This window comes from Pan troglodytes, chromosome 10 (genome assembly GCF_028858775.2).
Source record: "Pan troglodytes isolate AG18354 chromosome 10, NHGRI_mPanTro3-v2.0_pri, whole genome shotgun sequence".
In the NCBI taxonomy this organism is placed as follows: Eukaryota; Metazoa; Chordata; class Mammalia; order Primates; family Hominidae; genus Pan; species Pan troglodytes.
Window position 1 is genome coordinate 127,676,963 of NC_072408.2, and position 12,779 is coordinate 127,689,741.

Sequence of the window (12,779 nt, forward strand, 5' to 3'; positions counted from 1 at the left end):
AAGTGGGAACTGAACAATGAGAACACATGGACACAGGGAGGGGAACAACAGACACCAGAGCCTGTCACAGGGGTGGGTGGAAGGAGAGCATCAGGATAAACAGCTAATGCATGTGGGGCTTAATACCTCGGTGATGGGTTGACAGGTGCAGCAAACTACCATGGCACATGTTTGCCTATGTAGCAAACCTGCACGTCCTGCACATGTATCCTGGAACTTAACATATATTTAAAAAGAAAGAAAATTAATTTTCATTAAAAATGAACAACAGGAAAGCACTGTGGTTTTATCTCAAAGTCATTATTTTAAAAAGAGAGAAAAGGAGGCAGAGAGCAATGAAAACATACCAGAAAAAAAACATGCCTTTAAAACAGGTAAAAACTGTAACACAATATTATTTTGAAATTTTAAATTTTTTAAGAAAATGACATCATGGCTGGGCACTGTGGCTCATGCCTGTAATTCCAGCACTTTGGGAGGCCGAGGTGGTCAGAAGTTCAAGATCAGCCTGGCCAACATGGTGAAACCCCATCTCTAAAAACACAAAACTTAGCCAGGTGTGATGGCGGGCACCTGTAATCCCAGCTACTCAAGAGGCTGAGGCAGGACGCTTGAACCCGGGAAGCGGAGGTTGCAGTGAGCCAAGATTGCAACACTGCACTCCAGGCCTGGGTAACAAAAACAAGACTCCATCTCAAGAAAAGAAAAAAAAAAACAAAGAAAATGACATCATATGAAGAGGCAACATAAATCTGAATTAGAACAACTCAAAAGGGGTGATAAAACTCAGAAATTTCAGAAATGAACACTAAACTAAAAGAAACACAAGAATGAACAACCAACGGGTAACAGATAATGCCTTAAAGAAACTAGAAAGTAAATAGGATGGAAAAATTAGGAAAGGGATAAAAAGATTAGACAGCGGCAATCTACAGAAAAACAGGCAAAGAAGATCCAAAATGTATACAATAGGAGTCCCCAAAGAAGAAAATCAAAGCAAGGAAGCATAACAAAAACTAAAAACAATAACTAAAGAGAATATCACTAGTCTCTGACAGCAACACTCTATGGAAGAACATAATAGAGAAAACGAAATGTGAGCCGAGAATTTATAAGCAGCCAAACTATGAAGTGAAACTGCAGGGTCACATGGTAAATTTGTTTAACTTTTTACCAATCAGTTTCTTTTTATAATCTATCAGTATTTACTTATTTAGTCACTCTAGGGTCCTTATAAGAGATGGTTATGTTTTCAATTTTGTTCTGCCTCATTGCATTTCTTGAAGGCATAGTAAGAAAATCTCTCTATGGGTAAATTTTAATTTTTTTTCTATAAAGAAAACATACAGATTAAGTATTCTTCATCCAAAATGCTTGAGACCAGAATTGTTTCAGATCTCCCTCTTTATTGGGGTGGGGGGGTGGTGGGGGTTTCAGAATATTTGTATTATACTTACTGGTTGAACACTGCAAATCCAAAAATCCCAAATCCAAAATGCTACAATGAGCTTTTCCTTTCAGCATCATGTTGGAGCTCAAAAAGTTCTGCATTTTGGATAATTTTGGATTTTGCGATATCAGATGCTCAACCTGTACTGTGCTATGAGAGAAAAAATTAAAAATGCTTACATACCTTCCTTATAAGACAAAGATGACTGAATCTATGTAAATAGTCTTTTCAAGCAATAACTGAAGTTAAGAATTGTGACAGTATACAGCAGTGTGCATTATTACTTTGACAAAAAAGTTTTTGTTTTTTCAAACAGTACTTGAAACACAAATCCTGTGGGAACCACTGATAGCAAATAATTCTTTTTGAAACTTATCTCTACAGCCATTATTATCCCAATTAAAAAGGAAGCTACACTACACCTAAACACAACAGAAAACATACAGACTCAAAAAGTCTAGCTGGGGCCGGGTGCGGTGGCTCCCAGCACTCTGGGAGGTCGAGGCGGGTGGATCACCTGAGGTCAGGAGTTCGAAGCCAGCCTGGCCAACATGGTGAAACCCTGTCTCTACTAAAAATAGAAAATTAGCTGGGGATGGTGGTGCGCACCTGTATTCCCAGCTACTCGGGAGGCTGAGGCAGGAGAACTGCTTGAACCCAGGAGGCAGAGGTTGCAGTGAGCCAAGATCGCGCCACTGCACCACAGCCTGAGCAACAGAGCAAGACTCCAACTCAAACAAAAAAAAGTCTAGCTGGGTGCAGTGGCTCATTCCTGTAATCCCAGCACTTTGGGAGGCCAAGGCGCAGGGACTGCTTGAGGCTAACAGTTCAAGAAGAGCTTAGGCAACATAGTGAGACCCCCATCTCTAAAAATAATAAAAAATAAAAAATTAGCTGGGTGGAAGGATCACTTGAGCCCAGGAAATCTGGGCTGCAGTGAGCCATGATCATGCCAGTGCACTTCCAGCCTGGGTGACACAGCAAGACCCTGCCTCAAAAATAAAGTCTACTCAGTCACTGAGTAGGGTCTTTAAGGCAATAAAGATTATATCACATTATCCAGAAAGGGCTTGGCTCACCAATGGAGGTCCATCTACATCACTTTCAGTGTGTATCATCGCCTATACAGCATACTCAACCAGAAATTTATGTATAATATACTCAATCAATAAAAATACAGGAAAGAAGTAAATAAGTTGTATAAATATAAAAGTTGTCCAGTAACAGACTACAAGAACAAGACTGTTTAAAGTGTGGGTTTAGCACTGGTATTGCTTCATGAACTGTTAGCAACGGATCCATGTCAAGGTAAGTGCAAAAACTGAGGATGTTTAAACCTCATTATAGCAATTTGGTAATTTTCCATCTGTTGACTCTAATAATGAAAAATCTGGGCATGTATTTTGTTAAGTTTTTGTTTCTTTTTTCTGGTAATTTGTGTATATTATATTTTATACACACGCACAAAAGTTTGTTCGTGACAAATTGGATGGAGAGAAGGAGAAATTAGTCTGGTACTTTGCTAGAAATAGTAAGAGAAGTAGAAGGCGGCAAACTTTTTATGTAAAAGAGTAAATATTTTAGGCACTGTAAGTAATATGGTCTCTGTGGCAACTACAGTCCTCCCTATCTTTGGGGGACTGGTTCCAGTACAACCCCCTACTCCCCTTCTAGATACTAAAATCCTTGGATGCTCCAGTCCCTTATGAAACAGTGTAGTATTTACATACAACCTACACACATCCACCTGTATACTTTTTTCCCCCTCCCATTTCAGGGCTCCACAGGACTCTCATATACTTTAAATCACTGCTATATTACTTACAATACATAGTACAACGAAAACGCTATATAAATACCCGTTTTACCATATTGTTTTCATTTGTATTACTTTTGTTTTTTCTCCTTCAAATATTTTTTATCTGAGGTTGACTAAATCATGAATGTGGAACCCACAGAGACAGGGCCAACTGTACTCAAATCAACTCTGCCATTCTAGCATGAAAGCAGCCATAGATGGTATGTAAACAAATGGGCATGGCTGTGTTACAATAAAGCTTTATTTACAAAAACAGGTTGTAGGTCAGATTTGGCTTGCAGGCCATAGTTTGCTTATTCTTAAATGAGAACATGCTAGAAAAACAGAAAAAGGAAGGAGACAAAGTACAAAAATTCTCCAAAAGGACAGATCCTTGAAAAGGGTGTTGGCAATAAATAACAGGAAGGGAAAAAGAGTAAGATTTTTTTTTTTTATCAGTGTGGTCTATATTTCATCTAGCTACTCCAGCAGCCACATTTCTAGTCATATTTTAAACAGGCTGTGGTAGATCCTTGCATTACTACTGTCAACTACAATGCCCTGAAGACATACCACACAGGTCAGATGTCTTCATTGAAACGCATCCTAGCAGCGGACTGAGTCCTGGTTTATCTGGCAGGGGAGTACGCTGACTGATATTACACTCAGTATACAATCACCTCTCTGGCAGATTTAAAAATCATATGCCTGAAATTGTAACATATAAAAACCAATCCAATCTTCTAACAGGTTATCTTATTCCTTGTTACTTGTATAATGAAATGATTTCTGATACCCAAGATTTCTGAGATACCAAAAGGAGAGAACAGAAGGGCTGTGAGGGAGTTAGGGGTAAGAGAGGGACTGGGAACTCAAAGGATTGGGAATATCACTTTGGGCTGTAGTGCTCAACATCTTCATGTCTTCAATTCTAGAATTTTGAGCAACATACTTGAAGGTATTAAGATTCCAAAACAATAGTAAATAAGTGAACATGAATTACAATGTAGGCAGTACTACAGAAAATAATGTCCACAGTGTCCAGAGAAGTAGTTTTCAAACTTTTTAGTTCAGGACTCTTTTTGAGGACCCCAAAGGGCATTTGTTTATATAGATTATACTTCCTGATATTTACCATATTAGACATTGAAACTGTGAATATGAAAAATATTTATTCATTTTAAAATAAACTCATTATACATTAACATAAATTACACATATTTCTATGATCTGTTTCTACTCTTAACACTTCTGACACCAAATGTGTGGGTTTTTTCCATGTCAATAACCAATTTTCCAATAATAATTAGATGTTCATCAATTCAATTCTGACACTATTACCCAAAGGTGTCACAGGCCCTGCATGTTAAGGGCTAGGTCTCATGAGATTGCCTCTATTTCAGGTGCCGGTATCAAGTCCAGGTCACCCATACTTCTGACTCATCAGCTACAAAGTTGGGGGTTTCCACAATCCCTTTCTCAGGTTTGATCATTTGCTAGGATGGCTCACTGAACTCAGGAAAACAATTTACTTACTATTGTTGGTTTATTATAAAGGATACAACTCAGGAGCAGAAAAATAAAAGACATGCACAGGGCAAGGAATGGAGGGCTGAGAGGAGTGTGCAAAGTTTCCATGCCTTCGGTGGGTGCACTGTCCTCCCAGCACCAGTTCACAAGTCCAGAAGCTCTCAGAACTCAATTTTTAAGGATTTTTTGGAGGTTCCATTACACAGGCATGATTGATTAAATCACTGGCCTTTCGTGGCTGGGCTGTATCTCCAACCCCTCTCCCCTCTGCAGAGGTTGAGGGAAGGGGTTATATTTCCAACCCTCTCTATTGGTTCTTCTAGCAACCAGTCATCATCCAGAAGCTATTTAGGAGCCCACTAAGACTCAGCTCATTAGCATAAACTCAGGTAGGGCTGAAAGGGACTTCTCATGAATAACAAAAGATGCTCCTCTCTCCTCTATCACGAAATTCTAAGGGCTTTATTATAAAAGCTACTATGCCAGGAACCTGGGATAAAGACCAAATATATATTTATCACAATATCTAGGCCAGGCATGGTGGCACACACCTGTAATCCCAGCACTCTGGGAGGCTGAGGTGGGTGGATCACCTGAGGTCAGGAGTTTGAGACCAGCCTGGCCAACATGGTGAAACCCTGTCTTTACTAAAAATACAAAAATTAGCTGGGTGTGGTGGTGCATGCCTATAATCCCGGCTACTCCAGAGGCTAAGCCAGAAGAATCACTTGAACCCAGGAGGCAGAGGTTGCAGTGAGCTGAGATCACACCACTGCACCCCAGCCTGGGTGACAGAGTGAGACTCCATCTCAAAAGAAAAAAAAAAAAGTTTTAATGAAAAATAACTCTTTTGAAAGTAAAAATTAGTGAGAGGAATGGCACCGTTTTACATTTCTGCAAATATCTTTAATGTCTGGCTTAATCGAAGTCAGCAGTATTCTCGTATCTGCTTCGGCATTTAATCTGTACTATGATACATAGTTTGGTTCAAGTACATGAAGAAAATTCAACTGCATGCATATCTATAGTTTAAAATGTGAGTGGTATTTTAAGAGCCTTTCAGGTAATCGTAGATATTATTCTTCAATACTGAAATGAAATTCTACAGATGGTAGGTTTTTTAATTCTTTTTGAAATGTATTCTCGTTTTATTGCTCAGCCTGGAGTGATCACAGCTGACTGTAGCCTCGAACTCCTGGGCGGAAGCTGTCCTCTTGCCTCAACCTCCCAAGTAGCTAGGCCCACAGGGTCAAGTCACCATATTTAGCTTCTTTTTTTTTTCTTGTAGCTTTCTTTTTCTTTTCTTTTCTTTTTTTCTTGCAGAGATGGAGCCTTGCTTGCTGCCCAGGCTGGTTTTGAAATCCTGGCCTCCAGCAATCCTCCCACCTTGGCCTCCCAAAGTGCTGAGATCCCGGGCATGAGCTACCACACCCAGCCTAGACGGTAGTTTCCTAAAGGTTAGCTCCAATGTAAAATCTAACACCCTATCAATGAACTTTCTGTACTCTGTTACATTAAAATCCATGTCTGCCTTCACTCTGAATGGATCCTTACCCATGCATAATTCTGTACATCATGCATTGGTAAGTTAATATTTGTTTCCTCAGTTGTGAGCTCTTCAAAATGCTTATGTATTTCATTATCCAATACTAAAAATTCCATCTGTTACTATTACCACTGATCTCATCACAGAAGTCTTTAAATACTGGGAAGTTGTAGGCCAGGCCCAGTGGCTCACGCCTGTGATCCCAGCACTTTGGGAGGCCGAGCTAGGTGGATCACCTGAGGTCAGGAGTTCAAGACCAGCCTGGCCAACATGGTGAAACTCCATCTCTACTAAAAATATAAAAATCAGCCGGGTGTGGTGGCACATGCCTGTAATCCCAGCTACTTGGGAGGCTGAGGCAGGAGAACTGCTTGAACCCGGGAGTCGGAGGCTGCAGCGAGCCGAGATCATGCCATTGCACTCCAGCCCAGACAAGAACGAAACCCCATCTCAAAAAACAAAAACAAAAACAAAACCTGGGAAGTCATCAAGCCCAAAAATCTTATCACTGGCAACAAATACTATCAGTCCTTTCATTTTTGACAAAATCTGCCAAATACTCAAATCTGAATAACCATAGTTTATTAGTTATTCTTAAAAGTAAAAATGTCCATGAAAAAAGATGGTAGGTCAGCATGTAACTCAACCCTACACGTGCTTTTCCTTAAAACAACCACAGTACTTCAACACGCAGCAGAAGTGCCTTGTGTGACCTTCCCATTACATCACACAAAGCATTAAAAAGATGTGCAATCTAGTGTCAAGAGTTAATCAAAGGAGTATTTTTTTACTCCTTCATTAAGGGCATTCTTAAGTGAAACTGGGTTAAAAAAATAACAAAACAAAACTGTAGAGTGTGTGGAATACAATGTCTATGAGCACACTTTGGTGCCACTGCCTTGATTCACGCTTAGGCACCAGCAGTACCATCAATACAAATGTTAACACAGAGAGAAAGATAACTTCTCAGAAATACTATATAAAGGTTTGACGTTGAGGATCCCATGAGAGATTTTCAGGGATTTCCAGGGAAACAGGGGCCACACTTTGAGAAGTGCTAATCTAGAGAAACATCAACAGTTACCCAGTTGATCACTTTGTGGCCCTTCAAGATTGGTTACTGTTTTAATATAACTGCTGACTGCTCTGACACCCTCCCACATGAAAATGCCACTGTTTCATGTCTTACCATATCTGTTACCTCACGCTCATAGTGAACTGTACACTGCTCTACAATGCACTGCACAATCAGCACAGCTCAGCATCTGATCTACAACGGCCAGTACAGTGTGGTTTAAGAGCACAGGCTCTAAAGTCAGTTTGCTTGGGTTCCAATCCTGGGTCTACCACTTACTAGCTGTAAGGCCTTGTACAGATTATTTATCCTTATTTGCAAAATGAGTATAATAGTATCTATCTATGAAAGTTGTGAGGATTCAACAACCTATTCAGTGTTTGGCATAGGTCCTTACACACAGTTAAGTGCTCACAACCTGTTACCAATATTCTAAATATTACTGTATTTATTAGTATATATTATATTACTATAATCCTGGGATAGTAGATGCATTCTAAGTTGTAGCAATGAAATTTTATACAGTAGTCAAGACTAGGCAGGATCCCCAGGAAGCAGCCTACGCTCTACAGCAGTGTTTCCCAAGCTAGCCTGGAAGAATCACCTAAGGCAGGGGTCTCCAACCCCCAGGCCACAGACTGCCACCAGTTAGTGGCCTGTTAGAAACTGGGCTGTACTGTAGGAGGAGACAGGCAGGCAAGTGAGCAAAATCATCTGTACTTACAGCTGCTCCCCATCGCTCACATTAACGCCTGAGTTCTACCTCCTGTCAGATCAGCAGTGGCATTAGATTCTCATAGGAGTGAGAACCCTATTGTGAACTATGCATGCGAGGGATCTAGGTTGTGTGCTCCTTATGAGAATCTAATGCCCGATGATCTGTCACTGATTCCCATCACCCTCAGGTGGGACTGCCTAGTTGCAGGAAAACAAGCTCAGGGCTCCCACTGATTCTCCATTATGGTGAGTTGTATAATTATATTTTATTATATATTACAGTGTAATAACAGAAATAAAATGCAACATAAAGTAATGTGCTTGAATCATCCCCAAAACATCATCCCCCTCCTCCCTATCCATAAAAAAACTGTCTTCCACAAAACCAGTCCCTGGTGCCAAAAACGTTGGAGGCCTGTGACCTAAGGTACCTCCGCCAAATCTAGATTCCTGGGTTCCACCCTAGACTATACATCATAAACTTAAGGGAAAGAGTCTGGGAATCCGTGTAACAACACATTAGGAAATTCCTATTATTATGCAAGGTTGGGACATATACCTCTAGAGAGAACATTATATTTGAGGAATTTAGAACTATTAAAAGATAGTCAATCATCAAAAGTCATTTTCTGAATTAACTGAAATAGTAAGGCATAATTTACCTTGAAAAGACACCTCCACACATGGCAAAGTTTATCCTGAAAAAGGCATGTTCAAAAAAAGGAAAGAATTTAAAACGGAGAAATAATGTATTTCTTCTAAGACACAATGGATTGTAAAATAATAGCATACATTTCTCAAAACAGTTACATACCACTTTCCTTTTCAGAATCTGATAAAAGTTTGAACTGAAACTTTCTTAACATTCAAAGTCTAATGATTTTTCTGAACTTTTGGCCATCTCCAGTTATGCAATAGTATCAAACATGTCACTTCTCAAAGTCAGAATTCTGTTCTTTTTGACATCTTTGGGACTGACAGCATAATTCTGAGGCAAATAAAAGAACATCTGAGAATCCTCTGAATTTTGTCTTTAAACTCAGTTTCATCTTTCCTCAAATAGATGTCCCTAGAAATTAAGCAGTTTCTCTTAAAAATAAGGAACGTTTTTTAAAACATTAGTGCTTGAGTGACAATCCATCCTAAGTCATGAGTCAGTCACAGGTAACCTCCATTATCTCTCAAACTCTACAATGTACTCCTAAGATTTAGCAATTTCTATTGCTTTTAACTGTATTATTTATCTTGGAACAGGCTATTTCCTACATATAAAATAATCCTTGTAGCATACTCTTTTTGAGAAAGATACAGAAAATAATTACATATCTAAATTTAACTTAAAATTCAGCCATGTGTAATGTTGTCAGTGCAAATAACTTTAATCTGATGATAAATGGTTGAAAAGACACCTCCATGCATGGCAAAGTTTATATATATGCAGGCAATGACATCTGCGACAGCACTTGGTGAATTTCTTTTGACATTAAGAACTACAAAGGACCACCAAAAATATTTAATGGTGTAGCTGGGCGCGGTGGCTCATGCCTGTAATCCCAGCACTTTGGAAGGCCGAGGTGGGTGGATCACAAGGTCAGGAGATCGAGACCATCCTGGCTAACATGGTGAAACTTTGTCTCCACTAAAATACAAAAAACTAGCCGGGTGTGGTGGTGCATGCCTGTAGTCCCAGCTACTTGAGAGGCTGAGGCAGGGGAATCGCTTGAACCCGGGAGGCGGAGGTTGCAGGGAGCCAAGATCGCTCCAGCCTGGCTATAGAGCGAGACTCTGTCTTAAAAAAAAAAAAAAAAAAAAAAAAAAAAATATATATATATATATATATATATATATATATACACATACATATTTAATGGTGCTGAGAAGAAGTTTATCTTAGAGTTGAAAAACTATGGTATTAGACAACTCATGTATTAAAAAAAAAATTTTTTTTGAGACAGAGTCTCACTCTGTTGTCCAGGCTAAAGTGCGGAGAGGCATGATCTCGGCTCACCACAACCTCCACCTCCTGGGTTCAAGTGATTCTCCTGCCTCAGCCTCCTGAGTAGCTGGGATTACAGGCACCTGCCACCACACCCAGCTAAATTTGTATTTTTTGTAGAGACGGGGTTTCACCATGTTGGCCAGGCTGGTCTCGAACTCCTAACCTCAAGTGATCCGCATGCCTTGGCCTTCCAAAATGCTAGGATTACAGGCATGGGCCACCGCACCCAGCCTATGTATAAAAATTATAGTTCAGCCCAGGCAACATAGTGAGACCTCATCTTTACAAAAAATAAATTAAGCATGGTGGTGTGTACCTATAATCCCAGCCATTCGGGAGGATGAGGCAGAAGGATCTCTTAAGCCTGGGAGGTCATGGGTGCAGTGGGCCATGGTCATGCCACTGCACTCCAGCCTGGGTGACGGAGCGAGACCCTGTCACTGCAAAATAAAAAAAAAATGTTAGGGAAAAAATGGTACCTGATAAAGTGGAGTACAGAGCAAATTCAGTAATTGAGGACAACAAGGTTAATACAAAAGCAATACAGGATGTGTGGCACTGCTTTTCAAAGCGTAGTCCACGGACCACCAGTATCACCCAATCACTTGTCAAGTGGTCAACAGACAGATGGTGTGGTAATTTCTTTTTTCTTTTTCTTTTTTTGTTTTTGTTTTATTTGTATTTATTTATTTTGAGACGGATTCTCACTCTGTCACTAGAGTGCAGTGGCACGATCTTGACTCACTGAAACCTCCACCTCCTGGGTTCAAGCGATTCTCCTGCCTCAGCCTCCCAAGTAGCTGGGACTACAGGCGCATGCCACCATGCCCAGCTAATTTTTGTATTTTTAGTAGAGACGGGGTTTCACCAAGTTGGCTAGGATGGTCTCAATCTCTTGACCTCGTCATCCACCCACCTCGGCCTCCCAAAGTGCTGAGATTACAGGGGTAAGCCACCACGCCCGGCCAATGGTGTGGTAATTTCTAAGGAAAATCAATAAAATAATATTTTCATATACATCTGAAGTGTAATATTAATAACTTTTCACAGAAATACTGAAGTAATCTTAAAGGCTGTGGAGGTGCCATAGCGACTGCTATAATTCAGTCAATTCACTGGCTCCCAAGTTTACCACACCTCACATCTGTTCATAATGAAAAATTTTAAGTCTCTTCATTATATTGAAATTATATTAATAGTCTACATAACTTAAAAAATTACAATGTCCTAACTATAATATGGGGAATAAAGAAAAGGAAGCTGATTCATAATAAAACACTATTTAATATATTAAAACTCGAGCACCAATACACTAGGAAATAACATGATATAATAAAATGCTTGCATCAGTTTGAAACATCACCATGAATGTGACAGCAACAAATGCAGACTGAATCAGGTGTGTCGAATGGTGACTACGATACCATGAGGAGTACTGCTGTAGGTGATGCATTCTACCAAAATGGCAAACTCTCGGTAAAGCCTTAAATGAAAAAACATTACTCACTCCTTGATTTACACAACAGTGCCATTCATAGAAAATGTAGTTTATCATGTAAAAAATGATTTGTGTTTATATGTAAAATATTTTAGACGTAATTAAAGGAGCTTCAAACACCATATGAGACAGAATAGTTATTCGCTGTAGCACTTTCCTGCACACTGCAAGACATCTAGCAGACCTAAACCCTGTCCATTAAATGCCTGTAACGACCTCTACTATGGTGCCAAACAAAAATGTTCTCATGAATTTCAAAAATGGCACACCAGAGAATGGTATTACCACAGCTGAGAACTACTGAGCTAAATGGGTATATATGACTAGGTTGGATATTTTAAAAATCCTTTGCTTGCTACTATTTACTTCTTATGTTAGCATTTTCACTACTACACAGTATGACTTTGTAGCTGCAATTCACCATAATGCATCAACAGAAAAGTAGTTATGAAAATGGAAACTACTACATCTAAGCATACTACAAATATATGTGATTAAACATGACTCAAGTACAAACAAGAATGAGAACATATATGTTCTGGAACAAACAAATTTCAAATGTGATGATTTCAAATACACAGCTGAGAATCCAAAAATAGGAATATCTGAAAACTGGATTTCACTGGACCAGAAACTACTCACACTAGCATGTTGTCCAAAATGAAAATTTGTCAGTGACATAAAGCCATTGAATCTTTCATACTGTTTTCAACAAATGTAACCAAAAATGTTTAGCTTACTGTAAAGGATGTAGATTGTAAAAGAAACATTCAATTTTAAATTATATTGTCAACATGGAAAAAAGAACACATCTTCAGATTCAGAATAAAAGCAAAGTAATAAAGAAAAAAAAGGGCCAGGTGCGGTGGCTCATGCCTGTAATCCCAGCACTTTGGGAGGCTGAGGCGGGTGGATCACCTGAGGTCAGGAGTTTGAGACCAGCCTGACCAACATGGAGAAACCCCATCTCTACTAAAAATACAAAATTAGCTGGTCGTGGTGGTGCATGCCTGTAATCCCAGCTACTCGGGAGGCTGAGGCAGGAGAATCACTTGAACCCGGGAGGCAGAGGTCGCGGTAAGCAGAGATTGAGCACTCCAGCCTGGGCAACAAGGGTGAAACTCGGTCTCAGAAAAAAAGAAAGAAAAAAGATACAAAGATGAATG

General features: G+C 39.6%; 1 protein-coding gene across 5 annotated transcripts in view; it reads right to left on the reverse strand.

The window, feature by feature from the left end:
* Window positions 1-12,779, reverse strand: part of SPPL3 (signal peptide peptidase like 3) — a 137,480-nt gene that overhangs the window by 93,760 nt on the left and 30,941 nt on the right. For 2 of the 5 annotated variants that reach the window (XM_063784809.1, XM_054662939.2), the window contains exon 1: window positions 8,779-8,816. In XM_063784809.1, coding sequence (XP_063640879.1) covers window positions 8,779-8,801 — 23 coding nt within the window. In that variant the 5' untranslated portion in view covers window positions 8,802-8,816. 5 annotated transcript variants of the gene reach the window in all.